At 43.4% G+C, this 18134-nt stretch overlaps 3 protein-coding genes across 9 annotated transcripts; 1 reads left to right on the top strand and 2 right to left on the bottom strand.

The window, feature by feature from the left end:
* Positions 1-565: 565 nt before the first annotated feature.
* On the bottom strand, positions 566-3199 carry tmem205 (transmembrane protein 205). Of its 6 annotated transcripts, XM_034594487.1 has the most exons (6): positions 3066-3083; positions 3007-3027; positions 1938-2046; positions 1694-1857; positions 1038-1431; positions 566-901 (listed from the first exon to the last, which is right to left on the bottom strand). In XM_034594487.1, the coding sequence occupies exons 3-5, from the start codon at positions 2035-2037 to the stop codon at positions 1129-1131; spliced, it is 567 nt and encodes a 188-aa protein (XP_034450378.1). In that variant the 5' UTR covers positions 2038-2046; positions 3007-3027; positions 3066-3083; the 3' UTR covers positions 566-901; positions 1038-1128. The 6 variants fall into 6 exon arrangements, with proteins under 6 accessions (XP_034450378.1, XP_034450374.1, XP_034450376.1 ...); XM_034594483.1 differs by having other exon boundaries at positions 1938-2044; positions 3003-3199; XM_034594485.1 differs by lacking the exon at positions 3007-3027 and having other exon boundaries at positions 1938-2044; positions 3029-3162.
* Positions 3200-4876: 1677 nt separating this feature from the next.
* Positions 4877-6913, top strand: elof1 (ELF1 homolog, elongation factor 1). The gene is made up of 4 exons (XM_034594495.1): positions 4877-5016; positions 5606-5735; positions 5811-5881; positions 6531-6913. Exons 2-4 carry the CDS (start codon positions 5620-5622, stop codon positions 6593-6595), a joined length of 252 nt encoding a protein of 83 aa, XP_034450386.1. The 5' UTR covers positions 4877-5016; positions 5606-5619; the 3' UTR covers positions 6596-6913.
* Positions 6914-7246: 333 nt separating this feature from the next.
* cnn1b (calponin 1, basic, smooth muscle, b) lies at positions 7247-16173 on the bottom strand. Of its 2 annotated transcripts, none has more exons than XM_034594481.1 (7): positions 15894-16173; positions 11280-11401; positions 11121-11187; positions 10089-10226; positions 9760-9876; positions 9526-9672; positions 7247-9264 (listed from the first exon to the last, which is right to left on the bottom strand). In XM_034594481.1, the coding sequence occupies exons 1-7, from the start codon at positions 15951-15953 to the stop codon at positions 9019-9021; spliced, it is 897 nt and encodes a 298-aa protein (XP_034450372.1). In that variant the 5' UTR covers positions 15954-16173; the 3' UTR covers positions 7247-9018. The 2 variants fall into 2 exon arrangements, with proteins under 2 accessions (XP_034450372.1, XP_034450371.1); XM_034594480.1 differs by having other exon boundaries at positions 9760-9879; positions 10092-10226; positions 15894-16164.
* Positions 16174-18134: the final 1961 nt, after the last annotated feature.

Genomic DNA, 18134 nt, shown 5'->3' with positions numbered 1-18134 from the left:
ACAATATCAGCAGGCGACATGTTGCAGATCTTTTATCCCCAAATAACCCTGCTCGCACTTTGAGATCCTCCGGCCTCGGCCTTGTAACTCTTCTAGATTCTGGGCAGAAGACGGAGGTCTAGAAATATAACTCTAGTTTTGATTATTGTAATGGGGGGGGTCACTTTTTATGTCTTTTTATTTGTGATATTCAAATACAGATATTATTTTTAAAGCCTGATCCCAGCTGAGGAGGCAGCATGAGTTGCATCCCTTCTCTTTCAGTCCCTGCACTTTATATTGAGACGAGTCCATTAGGATCCATCAGTGCAGAGACTGAAGCTGTGCCTCGCTCATCCTGCAGCCGGCCAGCAGACACACTGCTCTCTGCATACAAGGCTGATTCTCCGGTGCATCACTGGTAATTAAATCAAAAAATGTTCCTATTCCAAATCCAGGCACAGTGTCTGCTGGGTCTGGGTTCGCTCATCGTCGTGGTTCTGTCCAGACCGATCTGTCCGAGGGAACCAGGGTTTGGTTTCAGGGCATTAAAGACCAAACAGGAAACCAAACAGGAAGGAGATTATCAGTGGGTGCAGAATAAAACAGAGCATGTGTTTAATCTCACAATCACAGTGACAAATTTACAAAAACACATTTCCACTGCAGCGTCATGAAACACAGGATTTAACAAGTGACATGAAGTTAGTAAAGTTCCTGAGTGTAAACACCACCCCCTGGTGGAGATGCAAGAACACTCCCCATCCTGCACTAGAGGTGTTGATTAGAAGTTAGATCTCGAGTCATAGAGTCAAACATTAAAAAGAAAAATTATATATGAATGCAGAAGTACATCCTATTTTATGAGACAGGATTAATTAGATACTGACGAACAGAAGGAAATTGTAATTAAAAAGGCCTCCTCACTCATGAGGTCACTTGGGGCAAATGCTGGGGTTTCGACAGTTGTGCAAAATTCAAGATAATTAAGGTAAAGAAATGTCACAAGTTTATTTGTGGGCCACATTTTGTCTTTACAATACTGTCCTTCCTGATTCCTCACACATCATGTTTGCTTTATCATATGAAAAATACTCTGATGACTGCAGAAAAAAGATAATTTTCACATGCTGAAATCTGCTTTTTCCTCTAAATGGTGGATAACTTCAGAGCTGTGTAGATCAAATTAACTGTGGTGCAGAGGAACCCTATCAGGGCGCAGAGGCCGGACAACCCGTGGTAGCGGCGGAACGTGCTCCTGTACGCTCTGTACTTGGGGTCCTGCTCTTCGAGTTTGGCGTACGCTGCTCTCAGGCTGCCCCGGCCGATCTGGTTCCCCAGGCCGTGCTCCGTCTCCACCTGCCTCAGCTGGAACATGCTCTCTGTGACCTTCGGACCGAACCAGCGGGCGTTCAGACCCGCCGTGATAGGCACCACAAAGAACAGAACCATCTGCGAGACCACAAAGGATGAAGAAGTTAACTGCAAGGTAACGTAATGATGATTTCCCTTTTAATTGTATCTGTGTTCTCACATCGGCCCGTCTGACAATATCTAGAGTTTTAGTAGGAGGCTGGCGGGAGAAACTCACTGGGACATTTGTGTTCTCTCCTGCAGCCGCTCCGGAGAACATCTAGAGTTCGGCGCATGTCTGAAAGTAGCTACAGAGGTCTGACATTCACCGTGTGTGCGTATCCTAGGTGTGACGTTCTACCTGCAGAGTGTCGTGCCAGTCCAGCAGCTCTCTGGGGTGGTACACGGCGTACACAGCCAGGCTGAGGAAGCTGCTCCCCAGCAGGAAGTGGAAGTACACGGGGAACAGTTTGCTCTGCACCAGGCCGAAGGTGTGCAGCGTTACCTGCCGCACCAACGTAAAACCTGCAGCGTCAAGATCAAGAGACGGGTCAGAAACCGGATGATGAAATGACAACGTGCTCAGTGAGTGGTTGTCTTCGTACCTGCGATGAAGGTGACCCACACCTGCATGCCCCAGGAGAAGGAGAGCAGGAGGAGGTGCAGCACTTTGATCAGGTCGCTTGGCTCGCCCTCTGTTGCCATGGTGTCACTAGGTAAACAATATACACAGTTTATCAACATTCATTCTCTGCTTCCTTATGTGTCAGAATAATATTTGAAAATTAGAAGCATCCATCCAGCTGAGACACCCTTTTCAAAATAAAAGCACTCCAGAGATTCTGTTGACTAAATCCATCCATTTGTTCTTAAAAGAGTTTTATTGTGAATATTTTCATGAGCAGGGGATGTACCATACTGTATAGTACTGGTATTTGTTTGAGTACACAGGACTAGTTTTATACAAGGAAATACTGTAGTTATACCAGAAACCTCAGAACGGCTGTAGTTATATTTAAAGTTAACGTAAAGAACTTTAGGGGATGGGCAGTTCTCTCTCTCTCTCTCTCTCTCTCTCTCTCTCATATATATATATATATATATGAGTATCGATACTAATAAATTAGGTATAGTAAAGTTTTTAACGGCTGGGTTTACAGATACAGTTCTAGTATCGATACACTGTGCAACACTATGTTGTTGTTGTTGTTGTTGTCTAAGCTGAAAACACACAAACAACATTAGTGGTAAATAAGTAGGCTGTTGTGTATCACTGGAGCCTGAAGCTGAGCTGATAAAGTGCAGCAGGAGGAGATAAGGAGCAGCAGAAAGCACACACACCCACACAAACACACACAAACACACAGCCACACACACACACACACACACCCACACACACCCACACACACACACACACCCACACCCACACACACACACACACACACACACATACACACACACACACACACACACATTAATTTCTGACAATTATAACAGATACGATCGTCCCTGAAGGCAACAACGTATCAACATGGATCTGCTACAAAGTTTCAATACGGACATGAAACAACAACATGAACAACAACTGTAAACAGCTGTTGTTCAGTAACAGCTGCATGTTTTTACATTTCGACTATTTTACTGACTGACCTATCAAGGTGTGTCCTCACCTGTGTGTCCTCACCTGTGTCCTCACCTGTGTCCTCGCCTGTCTCCTCACCTGTGTGTCCCTTAACTGAGAGTTACTGTAAAACGTTAGAAATGAACCGAAGTTCAACCACTGGGTCACTTCCTCTACCGCATCAACAAGCCCCGCCCCCGTGGAGCAGGTCGACCAATGACATTCCTCCATGAGGCTCTTGTGACTTATAACTTGATATGCTCTCATTTATCACGTGTGTTTCTAACTGAAGACTTTTTATTATAATAACCAGACGAAGCTTCGTTTTTTGTTATATATTATCATTGACTTTATTGGATAACTACACACAGAGTGACATTATACATCAAGTGTCTCTGTTCAGTTCATTTCTTACTCAGACAGAAACAACCTGAGAAACACTGACTCCTGAACCTCAGCAGCAGAAGTTCATGCTGCAGCAACAACATCATCTCTATTTGAGGAGGTTTCACACACACACACACACACACACACACACACACACACACACACACACGCACACTTATTTTCCTCACCACGCTTTAACCTTGAGTTGTGGCTCAGACTTTTCATCAGTGCTCTTCTCAGCATGTTGCTGTCTAACTATGAGAACTTATCAGTGTGTCTCACTTGTTTTACAGCTGCCAGAAAGTATTCTTTTAATATACTTTTATTTTTCAGTAGCAAAGTAGCACATTTCTAACTTTTGGTTGGTTTCTGAATTCGTTATAGACACCGAACATTATATAAACTGTGTATTATCTAGAATGAAATAAGAAACCCTTTAATTAGTTTAACTATATGTGGGTGTTTGATGTGTTAGAGCAGCAAAGGGGATAATACAAGTAGAAATTACAGTAAAAATAATAAGTAAACACAATATAAACACAAGAAAATATAAAAAATAGAATTATATACAATGTAAACATAATATAAACAGTGTACGATTATACATAAAACAGTGAATTATACAGATTGAAAACGAGTATTGCAGTTTATTAAATAAGGTTTAACAGAAAAACATTAAAAACACATCATCACACATTTAAAGCAGCTCTGTTTCCCTTGAGATCAATAATCAATCTAGATATTTCAATAATAATAATAACATTTTATTTTATAGTACGTTTCAAGGAACTCAAAGAGATTAGGTTTAAAAGAGACATGAAATATAAAAAGATAGTATGCATTAAAACTAGTTCAGTGTTTCCCTTTGGATCAATAATCTATATATCAATGACATTTTTTTATTTTTATTATCTCTCCATCTCTCCATCCATCCATCAATCTCTCTATCTCTCTATCTCTCCACCTCTCTATCCATCCATCTATCTCTCTATCTCTCTATCTCTCCATCTCTCTATCCATCCATCAATCTCTCTATCTCTCTATCTCTCTATCTCTCCATTTCTCTATCTATCTCTCTATCTATCTATCTCTCTATCTCTCCATCTCTCTATCCATCCATCAATCTCTCTATCTCTCTATCTCTCTATCTCTCCATTTCTCTATCTATCTCTCTATCTATCTATCTCTCTATCTCTCCATCTCTCTATCATCCATCTACTCTCTCTATCTATCTATCTCTCTATCTCTCCACCTCTCTATCCATCCATCAATCTCTCTATCTCTCTATCTCTCTATCTCTCCATTTCTCTATCTATCTCTCTATCTATCTATCTCTCTATCTCTCCATCTCTCTATCCATCCATCTATCTCTCCATCCATCTATCTCTATATCTCTCCATTTCTCTCTCTCTCTCCATCCATCATCCGTCCATCATTTGTATCATCACTGGAGGAGGAGGAGGGCGTTAACTTAGAAGACGAGAGCAGCCATTGGACACGCGCGGGCTGTCAGTCTCGGCGTCTGAGCCAATCACCACCCGGACAAATTCTCCAACGAACCAATCAGACGCGGTTCTGCGGAGACGCTGCATCCGGAGCCCGTTGAACCCACAGAGCATCTTCATCACCATCCTCCTCCTCTCCTCTCTCCTCTTCTTCTAAACACCATCCCGCAGGTGAGACCTCGTCCTCACGTCAGTGTCACTCATTAAAACCACCGACACGAAACACAACGTGTTACATGTGAACTGGAACCGGGTTCGAGTCCGGGTGCTAGCAGCTGTTAGCGTTAGCTCGCTAGCACGTAGCTGTTGTTATTCCTGAGTGTGTTTCTCCTCCTGGGAGCTGAGGTGATGTCTGAGATGAACCTCACAGGAGGAGACACTGTCCACTCAGGTGATTCCTCCTGTTAGATCACAGCTCCACGTGTCACTCAACCTGCTTCCAGGAGTTTAGTCAGAGGGAATAACCTGGATTTATTGATTTATGGACACATGGGTCAGTTGTGCAGCTTCCTGTTGGTCAGTAAAGGTAAAGTCCAGTCAGGTGTGTTGGCAATAACAGAGCTTAACCAATTAAAAAGCTGAATGTAGGGTGAGGCACAGGAGATGTGTGTGAAATAGACACGTGCAGGAGAAGATGAGGTGCAAGAAAAACATCCTTAAAAGGTGTAGAAGTCAAGTTTAAAACAGACAAATACAGTGAAAACACAAGACAAGTCGAAAACAAACACGATCTGTGTGTTGTTGTTTCTTTCCTGCGTAGACACAGGCGTGCAAATGGGGCGCAGGAAGTCCAAGAGGAAGCCGCCTCCCAAGAAGAAGATGACGGGCAACCTGGACACCCAGTTCACCTGCCCGTTCTGCAACCACGAGAAATCCTGCGACGTCAAGATGTAAGTTGATCTCGGCTGCAACGTCACGACGAAAAGTTTAAAAACAAACATGCATCATGAAAACCTCTTTTCCAGGGAACGAACCCGGAACACAGGGATTATATCGTGCAGCGTCTGCTTGGAGGAGTTCCAGACGCCGATCACCTGTATCCTTCAGTGTTTGGATGATTCCAGTTACTTCCAGCTGCAGGAGACATTTGTCCGTGGTCCTGTCTTCTTGGGAAATTAAATAATGTGGAGGGGACATACTTACTGCAGATCTTTTATATTGTGGGATGAGGAAGTTTTGTATGTGCAGCTACATACTGTAAAGGTGGATGGTTGGAGGGATTGATGGAGGATTTTTCTGGATGATAAACAAGATAAATTAAGTCATTACCAATGTGTAACATGAGGAAAATAAATATACATGAAGTTACTGACAATATGCATCTGTAAAGTCAACAGAATCATCTGAATTCTTCATCAGGAACTAACACGTCTCTCAGATATATCACCAGCAAACGTTGGGGCTTGTAGTAAACATCAGAAACATCCAGTGAGTTAGAGTTCATAACAGAAGGAACTTATTAAAAGGATATGAAATTAATTCTGAAACAGTTGACCCAATAAACGGAGACAAACTTCCTGGTGCTTGGCCGCGTCGTCTCAAACAAAAGAGAATATGGTTGGATACACCGTGACCTTTAATAACCTTCCCTTCCAAGCTCCTCCCCTCAGCACAGACAGGCGAGTCCAGGTGTTCGTCCTGAATGTTCGTCCTGAATGATCCTTAACCCCCCCCCCCCTCGTCAGATCTGTCCGAGCCAGTGGACGTTTACAGCGACTGGATCGACGCGTGTGAAGCAGCCAATCAGTAGTCCTGTCTCCCTGTGACTCACCTTCTCTCTAACCTCACGTTTCACCTCTGGTTTGGTGAATCAGCTCCTGTTTGTCTCGCACCGTGTAGGAACAAGCCCACCGTCCTTTCCCGTCAGAGACACGCAGGGTTTCTTTGTGCTCGCTGAGCGTGACACGCCCCCCCTCTGGCTGGGCCGGAGGCCGGACACCGTCGTTTTGACGGTAACGTGTCTGCGTCAGGCTACAGGATGAAAAGTGTTGTTTTCTTTCACAGAAGATGAAGATGCTCTGACATTCTCCGTATTAACCTGTCATATTATTAAGTTTATAATATAACCTGACTGATATTTCTACTAAACATTCCACGTCCTTTTTTAGTATTTCTGTTATAGATAAAGAATCATTCTTTTCTTTAGGTCGTATGCAGAATATACTGACATACACACGTGTTAGTGGAAGTCGTGTTTCAGTTTTCATCCCTGTTACAAATGCACTTAATCATTATGTTGGTTTCTCCTTTTTTTTTTTTAGACTTGTGTATTTATACTGCTAGATTTTCATTTTCCTTTTGAAAACCACCAACATGTATTGTCTTTTACACTCGTGTGTATTTCACCTGTACTGTGAAATTTGATGTAGCGACAATGATGAGAAAATTAACCAGAAAAACGTATTTTTCAAGTGTTTTTATTGCACAAATGTGGCGTATAGAAGAAAAAAAGAGGTTAGCGCAGATGTGTAGTTTGAACAGATGTTGAAACACAAGAGGATGAAGTCGTTTCTGCCATTTTGAATATCATGGTGGGATAATGATGATTCGTTCTCACATTTGATTGATTTAAAAAAGACATTTGGTCGTTTGATGGATTAAAAAGAAATACAGAAAATGTAAATGTCTGTATGTATGTGTGCTTTGTTCCCCACTAGATGGCGCTCTGCTACATGTCCAGAATCATAGCTTTGGTGTTTTTTTCCTGAAACACAAACATCAGCAGCTCAGACACGTTGGTCCGTTTCACCTCTGAGGTTCTGATGTGAAACAGCGTCTGAGCCCCGGTTGTTTCCAGCGTCACAATACGACGGCGACTTCTAACCTCACGACAACGTTACATTCAAGACATTCGGTGGTTTTACAGCATGATGACATTTCAATAAGGGAGAATCTCATCTGTGTTTGGCAAACATCACATCCACAATCATCAGCAAGCACCAGGGTCTGTGGTCATATTGCTGTTTGCTACCAGTGGTGGACAAAGTACTCAGACACTTTGCATTAGTACACATGAAAATACTCCTGTTGCACTTTTAAATGTACCTAAAGTATGCAGAGAAAATGATGTTTTTTCCTTTACTTTTAAATAAAATAAGTTGTGAATGTAAAAATCTTATTTATTAAACTAACTACAACAGAAGAAAGTGGAGAATAATCGTAAAGTGGCACCAAATGGAAAACTGGGGCCAAGTTCAAGTACCTCAAAATTATAACTAAGTACAGAATCTGAGTAACTGTACTTAGTTACATCCGTCCACTGTCTTACTGCAAAGTGAAGCCGGGTAAAGTGCAAATGAAGAAGTTCACTGAGGCGGAAGGCAACGAGGAAAGTTTCCAAGAGGACAGGTTCACTTGCAGTACAAAAAACTACCGGTGACTAAGTTCAACCGAACGTCACGACACCTACATTTACTCGTGTGTTTCATAAATGCATCGTGTGACGGACCAGGCTACTTCTACTGAAAACCACAAGGACTCACACAAGCCATGTAAATCAGCCCCTGGAAAAAAGGCACTGTGGGTAATTTGTCAGGCTGGTGAACATGACGATTTGTCAGGTGCTCACAACACAAAGCGATGAAGCCACGAGTCCTCCTGCATCGCCGGCCCCGGCCCGTCGGTGGAGCCGGAGCGTCTGCGTCATCCCGAGCGGTCGGATCCTGGAGCGCCGACATTTTGTTTCCACAACTGGGTCAAAGTTCAATAGCACCAACGTGGTCACTTGCTTCCTTTGGAGGAATCTTTAAAAAAAAAAAACTCAGCTTAGTCAGTGCTCGAGGTCGTAGGGAGGTGAGCGGGGGGGGGGGGGGGGGGGGGGAGGCACAAACATTTAAAAATCTCTAATTACAAAACACAAAAAGCAGTAGAATAAAAAAATCTATAAATAGAAAAGGTCATTAAATCTCATCTTCTGAGTGTTTTGGTTATTTAGTTATTAAATTCAGGTCAGTGTGAACACTTTTTTATCGTTTTACTTCCTAAGAGTAAAAAATCTGTTAAGGAGCGAATGGGCGGAGGGGGGGGGGGACGACGACGGCACGAGTCAGTGATGAAGAAAAATCTGCTCGTCACAGTCGTGGTCGTTTGTCGGGAGTCAAAGCAAAATGGAGGGGGGGGGGGGGGGGGGGGGGGGGGTTCAGTGTGGCTGTCCGTGAGTCATCTCTTTATTTCTTATTCATCCGAGTACTGGTTGTAGCCGTCGAACTCGGCCTCGCTGCCGTTGTCGCAGCCCTCGGTGGGGTTGGCGCAGTACTTGTTGTCGTAGACCTGGCGGGGCAGGCCGTAGGAGGTCATGCCCTGCTGGGACGCCACTTTGTTGGTGCCCATCTGCAGGGAGATGGTGGTGCTGTCACAGTTCTCCAGGTCCAGCTTCTTGTCAAAGATGTGCCTCCTGGTTCCCGGAGCCGTCATCCCGGCCTGAAGGGGACAGAAGAACCGGGTGAAGGGTTTAGATTCTGAGTCAAGTCAACATCGCTGCAGCTTGATTGAATTTAAGGACTGACAGGGCTTTGCTTTCTATATTTAGTTTTCCCAGTGGATTTTAAAGAGAAAGCCACTGATTGAGAAGAATTATAGAAGCTTTGATGATCTCATTTAAAAGGTTTTAAGATTTTATTGATTGAATAAAATGGAAGACAAAGAGCTTTAATTTAGAAAGTCCTGAGGCTCTGTCCTCACCTGGCTGGCTCCCTTGTTGGTGCCCATCTGTAGGCTGATGGTCGATTGGTCCAGCGGGTTCTCCATGCCGATCTTGGAATCATACAGGTGGCGTCGCGTGCCGTACGAGGTCATGCCCTTTTGGCTGGCGAGCTTGTTGGTGCCCATCTAGACACGAAAAACAAAAAGCAGCGAGTTAAAACAGCTGAGAACACCGTTAGCCCGGGGACGCGGTCAGTTGGACTCAGCTCGGACCTGCAGGCCGATGACGTTGCGTCCCTCCCTCAGCTTCTCCGGGGCGAAGCGGCGCTGCTGCTTCTCGGCGTACTTCACTCCCATGTCGTACTTGGACTGGAAACCTTTAGACCTGGCCTGAGGGAGCGAGGCGGCACAGACAGAAAGGAAACATGGAGGTGATGGAGTGCACTTTCCATACTTGTATTGTTTGTATTATACAACCACTGTGGCAAGATGCAACACTAAGCACTCACACAGGTAAATGAACGTCTGCAACAGTGTGTGTGTGTGTGTGTGTGTGTGTGTGTGTGTGTGTGTGTGTGTGTGTGTGTGCGCGCTGCCCTCACCATGCCAGTCAGAGCGAGGAGTGTGCTCTGGACCTGAGTGTGGTTGACATTCTCGAACAGATCGTTGGCCTCGAAGAGGTCATGTGGCTTCAGGCCGTACTCTGTGATTGCACGCACAAAGTTCCCGATGTTTTCCAGCTGAGGAGGGAAAACGGAGATAATGAGAGAAGGGCGTCTGTTCGGCCTCCGACGTACACGTGAAGCCTGAAGAAGATTGATACCAGTCGTATATATTCATAAGGTAAATTCAGGGTGAGCCCATCTACTGTAAATAAAGACGACGTGTGTGTCTTGTTCCTCCCACTATCGGGAAATTAAGACCTGGTCCTGCTGAGACACGTTATCGACCAATCAGGAGTCAATCAGCTGTCAATTGTGATGTTTCAAAATGACTAATTAAAACCAAACTAATTTGACGTGTACTTTTTAATTTGGTCCGTGTCCCATCTGCTAACATGGAGGAGGCAGACCTATACCAGAGGGCAATAGAGATGCTTTGGCTTTACTTTATGGGGATCATAACCATCGTCCATCTTTATTTACAGTCTATGGATGAGCAGTTTTTAGTTTATGAATAAATGTGCTTTAGAGTTGTTTCCTTCCATTTTATTCTTTATGCTAAGCTAAGCTAACCGGCTGCTGGGAGTTATATATTAATATAGATAACGAAATTTATCTTCTCAGTTTAATGTGGACACCATAAAGTAAAAATGCTGAGACACTTTAAACAACTGGAGCTAAATATGAAAGCGTCTCGAGGCTTTTTCCCTCATAAGGTCCGACTCCGTCTGAGCAGCAGCGTTAACATCACAGGGAGAATTATTTCTAAAGAGCATCAATCAACCCTGAAAGGAAACATTTGTTTTTTATTCAGTTAGGACCTAATAAATGTCGCTGGCTCCGTTTGATATGGCAGCGACTTTATGGAATGTAAATAAGCTCTGGGTCTCCGGGGCCAACGGTTCCACGTGTTCTCTGGAAAACGTCCACCTCAGCAGGACAAATAATGCTGTTTCTCCTCTGTCCACGTACCTGAGGCCAGTTCTGAGTGGAGTTGTTGATCTTTCTCACGGAACCCGGCTGCAGAACGTTAATGAGTCTATAAAGAGACAGGAAACAGTGAATGATCACAGATATCATCAAAGCATCATGAACGTTTCTGTGTCGTCCTCCCAGCGTCCGTCCACTCACTCGCACAACAGCGCCCCGTCCTTCAGACTCTCCATGAAGTTGTCTCCCATCCTCTTGCCGGTCACGTCCTGAATCCACAGCCGGAGCTCTTCCTCCTTCTGGTGGTCGTACTTCCCGGCGAGCTGAGGGGGGGGGGGGGGGGGGACACAGAGGTCAGAGGTCAAACAGAAGAACTCTCTATTGATTTATATTCGGTTTTGTGCCCAAACCTGCCGAGTGCAGAGCGGTACATGTTCTGTGGTTATGGAATGAAATCAACATGATAAACCATAACTGCTCCGTAACTGGAGTCTCACCGTAAAATAAAAAGTGAGTGATGAGCGAGAGAGAGAGATGAAAAGAAAACAAGAGGAAAAGTGAAAATAGCTTGTGGACATTCCTACTCGGAGAAACACGCTGGCTTCTCTCTCCTCTTTCCATGTATTTCCTTATTGGCACAATCACGTTGGCCTAATACTTTGAATTCTGGTGTGGGGTTTAAGGCTGCTCCCCACACACACACACACAGACACACACAGACACACACAGACACACACAGACACACACAGACACAGAGACACACACAGAGACACACACATGCAAACCCTCGTCCCCTCTTCCTGAACGTTCTGCAGATAAGTCCTCACAGTCTGGGATCGGCAGCCAACACAAACAAGTCTTTCAAAGCAGCAGGGATAGCAGAGCTTCCAGTCCATCACACCAAACTTGGGAGAAACAGCTTTCCCCAAACACTCCCTCTCCCCCCGTCTGCACTCGTCTCCGTCTCCCATTGGCCCAGCTCACATTTCTCTCTCTCTCTCGCTCTCTCTCTCGTCCCCTCTGGGTTTTCCAGAATCTGCCCTTTTACAGCAAGTCGACTATTCAGGCAAACCAGGTCCGATAAAGACGGGCCAGCAGCAGCAGGTCCCGCTTGCACTCGAGGTGCTTCAGCTCAGAGCTTTGATTCGGCTGTTGTAGTAGTGGAGCTGCAGAACATTTCTTTAAATCACAGACGAGGAGGATGAAGCACGAACACATCAGAATATCCCTTTAAAAACCTCAGACCATTTCTGTTATCTTCTGTAAAAACATGTTTAAAACATGTCCGGTGCACGTCCACCCAGTTCCTCCATATAAACCAACACTGTGGACATTTTGCTGAAAGGTCGACCTGCAAAAACAAACTGTGCACGAGAAGAGAAGTGATAAAGTCTCTAAACCGAGCAGTGAACGGCCACCAGCCACAACAAGAGTCCGCTCATACCAGACCAAGTAAGGCTGCAGCGACAAACCTGCCCAACTGAAATGAGCCGAAGTTCACTTTAACGCTTATAAAGTATCGTAGGGAAATGTTAAATACTCTCAGCTTAGTTTGACACATGTACCTGTGGGACAATTAAATAAAATACTTCACAACAAGTCTTCCATTTACTTGAATCAAAGTACATATGTTTATTCAGCTAAAAGTACTGAAAGTATCTAAAAGTACTCATTCTGACAGTAACTGGTTGAGGTAACACTAGTTACACAACTACACTTAAATATATATATATTTAAGTGCAGTGTTTCCTGCCTGTAGTGGTCACAAGATAAATCTGAGGGGGTGTGAGATGATTCAAAGTCCTGCTTCACACATTTCCATTCAGTTTGGATCTAATTGGACAGATAATAATAATAATTACTAAAATTAACTGTTTAAATCTCTTTGGCAAACCTGGTTTAATCTGTGTAAATAAAATGTATTGTAAAGGCTTATCAAATGTTTTCATAGTTGTATATATAAATGTAAGTAAGACAAAGGGACTTTATGTAGAAAAACATCTGCAATGCAGTGAAGTATAAAGTAGCATCCAATGAAAACACAAGTTCAAGTACCTGAAAGTTGGTTAAAGTACTGTACTTAAGAAAAAGTGTCAGCAGCCGACTGACTGTCTTTATTTATTGTTTAAGTCAAGTTGGTGCCAACTCAAATTAAACCTTTGAGAATCGTAGATGTATTTTATTCAGATAAAATCCTCATAGTGCTGCTTGTTTCCAGAGATTTTACATGTGAGAGGCTTGGATTATTTTTTTAATTAATTAAAATAAGTGAGGAGCTGAGAAAAGCTATGGTTGTGAAACTCGACATTTTGAACGACATCTTCCTTTAGAAGCAGATTATGTGACTTCAGTTGAAACGAAGACACAAGCAGCAGCTGCAGGAAACATGAAGTCAATGAACAGACTCTAAAGTCAAGTTGTGTCTGATATGGATCAGTCTCATCATTCAAAACCAACATTAGCTACTGTTAGCTACTGTTAGCTTCTCATCACCCGGCACGAGCAGCAGAACCCTGCCTGTACTGAACTTGTTTGTGTAACATGAACGCAGCTTTAAATCTGTGAGAACAGAGTCTCACATGTGAATGATGACATTTCGACACGTCGTTTCTTTGCGAGTGTGAATTGGATGCGCTCCATCGATGACTGGTCCATGTGCGCTGTGTCAGGACAGTGTTTTGTCCTTCTTGACTCCAGTGTAAACTGTTTAGACTGAGGACACTTTCTCAAGTTGCAGGTCGGAGCCCGGCCTCTCCTTAAAAGGCCGTCGGATTCTCCTGATGTACCTGCCGGCTCGTCCTGCTTCATCTCTGAGGTCATGCTGCTGGAACTCCTCATCGCTGCCTGAACCCACGAAGCCTCAACACACATAAAAAGTTATTTCTCTCTGGCGTCTAACGTCGTTTCTGATCCACGGCAAATAAAGAGCGCAGGGCTCCACCCGGCCCTCGTGCACATAATCGACTTGGAAACAGAGATGGCAGCGAAATAACAACCAGAGTCTGAGGGCTTCATTCCTGACTGGGAGCCTGCTGGCTGCTGAGTGGCAGTAATGAAAGGAATGTGGGTTTCATAGAGTGCACTGCACCTCAGCGTGAGATTAAAGCTCTGATGAGCGACGGCACTATTCAGGGAGGAGGCCACATCCCCTGCAGGAGAACAACGGTGATGAAGATGATGATGATGATGAGCGTTGGAGCAGCCGCAGGTCGGCAGCTCTGACTCATCACTGCTGTCATGAACCTGCAGAGCCGACACTGATTCTACTGTCACTTCATCACCAGCTTCACCGGGAGGCTCAGAGCTTCAGCTGCATGTTCACGCTGAGTACAACCACATTCAGAGTACATTTACTCTGGGGCTGTAGTTTGAGGTACTTGTACTCTGTTTCTGTCACTGCCGCTTGTATCCTGAACTTCACAACACTTCAGAGAGAAGTATTGTACTTTTACTCCACTGAATACTTCAAAAACAACAAAACACAGTATGTGAGGAAGTTAAAATTTGCTTCAACCAAAAATGATAATATATAAAACTACTCTGCTGCCACGATGAGTACTTTTACTTTTAGCTCTTTTATACTTTAAGTATATTTACCTTTGCCACGCAGGTTATGTTTATTAAGTTTGGTGCAAATCCAGGGATTTATTTTTCTCTTTCTTTAAACTGTCAGATCTGATGTTTTATGATATTTTAATCTTCATCAGGCTCATTCAGGGGCCTGTTGTTTCTCAGTGTGTGACATGTGGTGCAGCTTGATTACATTAAGGAGACTGTTGGGCCTTGGTGGAAATATGAGCTCTACTATCATACTAGTTCACTTTTACATAAATAAGACAGTGAATAGAGGACTTGTTGTACTTTTACTCTGTGGTATGAAGTGGAGCCAAACACCCACTCGTCAATTCTTTGGAAATATTCATCATTAGGCTGCTTCATATCACAAATACCTTCACACGTTGTTATTCAACTCCTTTTTAAGCTCATTTTTTACAGTCGTACAACAATTATTTTATCATCTTTGGATCAGTTGGATCTCACAGAACCATAAACAGTAATATTAATAATAATAACTCAGTCAGACCTGATCTGCCGCTCTCTCTCAGACCAACTGTCCCCCCCCCGACACTTCACAACAGCACAAATAACTCGACCACTGATTCAGCCCCAGAACCATCAACTCGCTCACTGCGTCGTCCCACAGGACATCCCATCATAGTGAGGACTCCTTCTATATGATGATCATGAGCCAAACTCAACATGCTTTATAGATAAAATATGTTTAATATGGTCTTTTGTAGGGAATCGTTTCAATAAGATCAGAAAAGATAAAGATAAAGTAAAGATAATCTCGTATTAGTCCCACGATGGGGACATTTGCTGTGTTGCAGCAGTAATGAAGACAGTCAAAAAAAGATATTGGTAAAAGTAATAAATAAGTATTCTACATGAATATATCTGCTTTATATTTAAATGTTTCTGTTTGAGGATGAAACATAAGAATGAATCCTACAACCTGCAGGTTTTATACCATTAGTTCATAGAACATATGTCAAACTATATATACTATATAAGAAATATCTTATAATTAGAAAATAGATTCACACAGGACCAGAGTTCATTCATCCTAAAGCTGAGAATAAACCTCCACTGACTCCACTGGTTTATCTCCAGCTCCACTGGTTTATCTCCAGCTCCACTGGTTTATTCTCCAGCTCCACTGGTTTATCTCCAGCTCCACTGGTTTATCTCCAGCTCCACTGGTTTATTCTCCAGCTCCACTGGTTTAACACATGACTCAACGTGTGAACTCACTTTACTCTTGACCTCGGCAGAAAGTCCGAAGGCAGGTCCGCTCCTGAAATGTGTTGTCATCCTGCAGCTGAGGAGGGAGAGGAGGGGAGGAGAGGAGGAGGGTTTTTAAAAATGGAGGAGCCGCTGTGTGTCCAACACTGAGAATAAAACAGTCCCAACAAATCCCTGCGTGTCCTCCTGTCCTTCTCTGTCCTCTCTGTCCTTCTCTGTCCTTCTGTCCTGTCTGTCCTGCTGTCCTGTCCTCCTCCTCTTTGTGTCGCAGCTGCTCCAGATGTTGAACAACTTCTCTCAGCTGGATCCTTTTTTAAACGCGTCCCATGTGCGTGCCCTCCGATTGGCCGGAGCCGCCGTCCAATCGGGACGCCGCCTCCTGGTCGTGGGGGGAACAGTGGGCGAGTGATGTCACCGCTGCGGTATTGGATTCGAACGGTGTCACTTTTTCCACCTTCAGGCCAGAGAGGGATGCTGCTGTTATCAGATTCAAACAACACATCATAGAATCATCACTCATTTATCTCTTTGATGACTCTTCATGTTCTGGGAGAAAAGGTCTAATGTCACTGTGACGCTGAATATTTAATATAAGTTTATGTATTTAATTTACTGCATTAGATCCTCACTCACACATACTAATTATTAAGAAAGTATAATTATGTATATTTTCTCACAATGTTCATTTCTGTCTGTTAAAGTTCAGTATATTTTAAGTCCAATCCTACTTTCATACAGTCCTACTATATACTCTGTTTACTTTGTATAACGTATTATAATATTTATATCATATTTACAGTTATTTAATTATGTATGGGCTTTTTTTCATATTATTAATGATGTTTATATTTTTTACTTTCCCCTTTACTGCTCTGTACGTAGTGTGGATAATAACGTTGCATCGTATCGTATCTTATCTTATCAGATCATATTGTTGTTGAACAAGATGTAATATCACAATACTACTACTACTAATAATAATAACTAATAATAATCATAAGAATACTACTATTACTACTAAAGGAAAGTTTAGCTGAAATGAAGTAACAGTGTCTTAAAGTTAAATTCTTATACACTCACAATAAAAGCACAGGTAAGATTTCCCTGGTTCATCATCACAGCTTCGTTAACTTGCCTGTTAACATTTGTATAAAACTGTAAATGTATTTTGTCTTCAATTTTACACTTTTACTGGAGCTATATGAATAAATTTACAGTACGTTCTATATAAATTGTGAAATTAATACGGAGTGGGACAGACGGACAGGACGAGGTTCATTCAGCTGGGGATTGTGGATCTGGACAGAATCAAACTTTTCTTTCAGTTTGAGATTTCAACGCCGACATTTACAAGAAGTCCTCATCAGATCCAAATATATGTGTGTTTATAGCGTCACATCTCTGTGGAGCTGACAGCAGCGTGTCTGTCGTGTGTGTGTCTGTGTGTGTGTCTGTGTGTGTGTCTGTGTGTGTGGAAGCTTCTGAGCGCCTGACGTCACTCGGAGAGCAGTGAGGTGGTTTTCCTCTTTTACTCCAGTGTGTTACTCCTCTCTCCCCCGATGGGCCGGCGGGCGACAGGGAGAAGGAATGCACCAGATCCAGGGACTGTGGAGTCAGAGGGGGACAGAGGAGGAGGCTCCGTGATTCACCCTCTGCTGTGTGTGTGTGTCTGTGTGTGTCTGTGTGTGTGTCTGTGTGTGTCTCTGTGTGTCACTACTGGACACATGGCCGGCCGATGGAGCTGGAGAGGAAATTTCTGGAAAGGGAGAGAGAGGGACACAGACAGCTGAGGTACAATAGAAAGATTACTGGACACACACTGTTACACAGCAACACACACACACACACACACACACACACACACAGGTGAAATAATTACTGCAGAGCGATGGTCTGCATGAGAGACTGCAACCGACCACAACACTGTTGGACTCGTTCACATCCAACTCACTGCAGCTGCTACGTTTCACCCTCACATGAGCTTTTGTCTGAAAAAGTTCAGATCCAGTTTTAATCAGGGCTCCAGCACCTGATTAATATGGATCCTGCAGCATCACAGAATCAGAATCAGGGTTTATTGCTCTAAAGTAGGTTTACAGATAACAAGGAATTTGCTGTGGTGTGTTTGGTGCAAATACAAAAATATAAAAATATAAATAAAACATTATAAACACTAGAGAAGAGATTGTGCCATTTGGACGAGGAGTCAGTAAAAGTTTGTAAATGTAGTTTCAGGTTGATCAGTTTGTA

This window comes from Hippoglossus hippoglossus, chromosome 8, assembly GCF_009819705.1.
Source record: "Hippoglossus hippoglossus isolate fHipHip1 chromosome 8, fHipHip1.pri, whole genome shotgun sequence".
NCBI classification, from domain to species: Eukaryota; Metazoa; Chordata; class Actinopteri; order Pleuronectiformes; family Pleuronectidae; genus Hippoglossus; species Hippoglossus hippoglossus.
The sequence above is the reverse complement of the archived record's forward strand: the minus strand, read 5'-3'. Positions and strand labels throughout refer to the sequence as shown.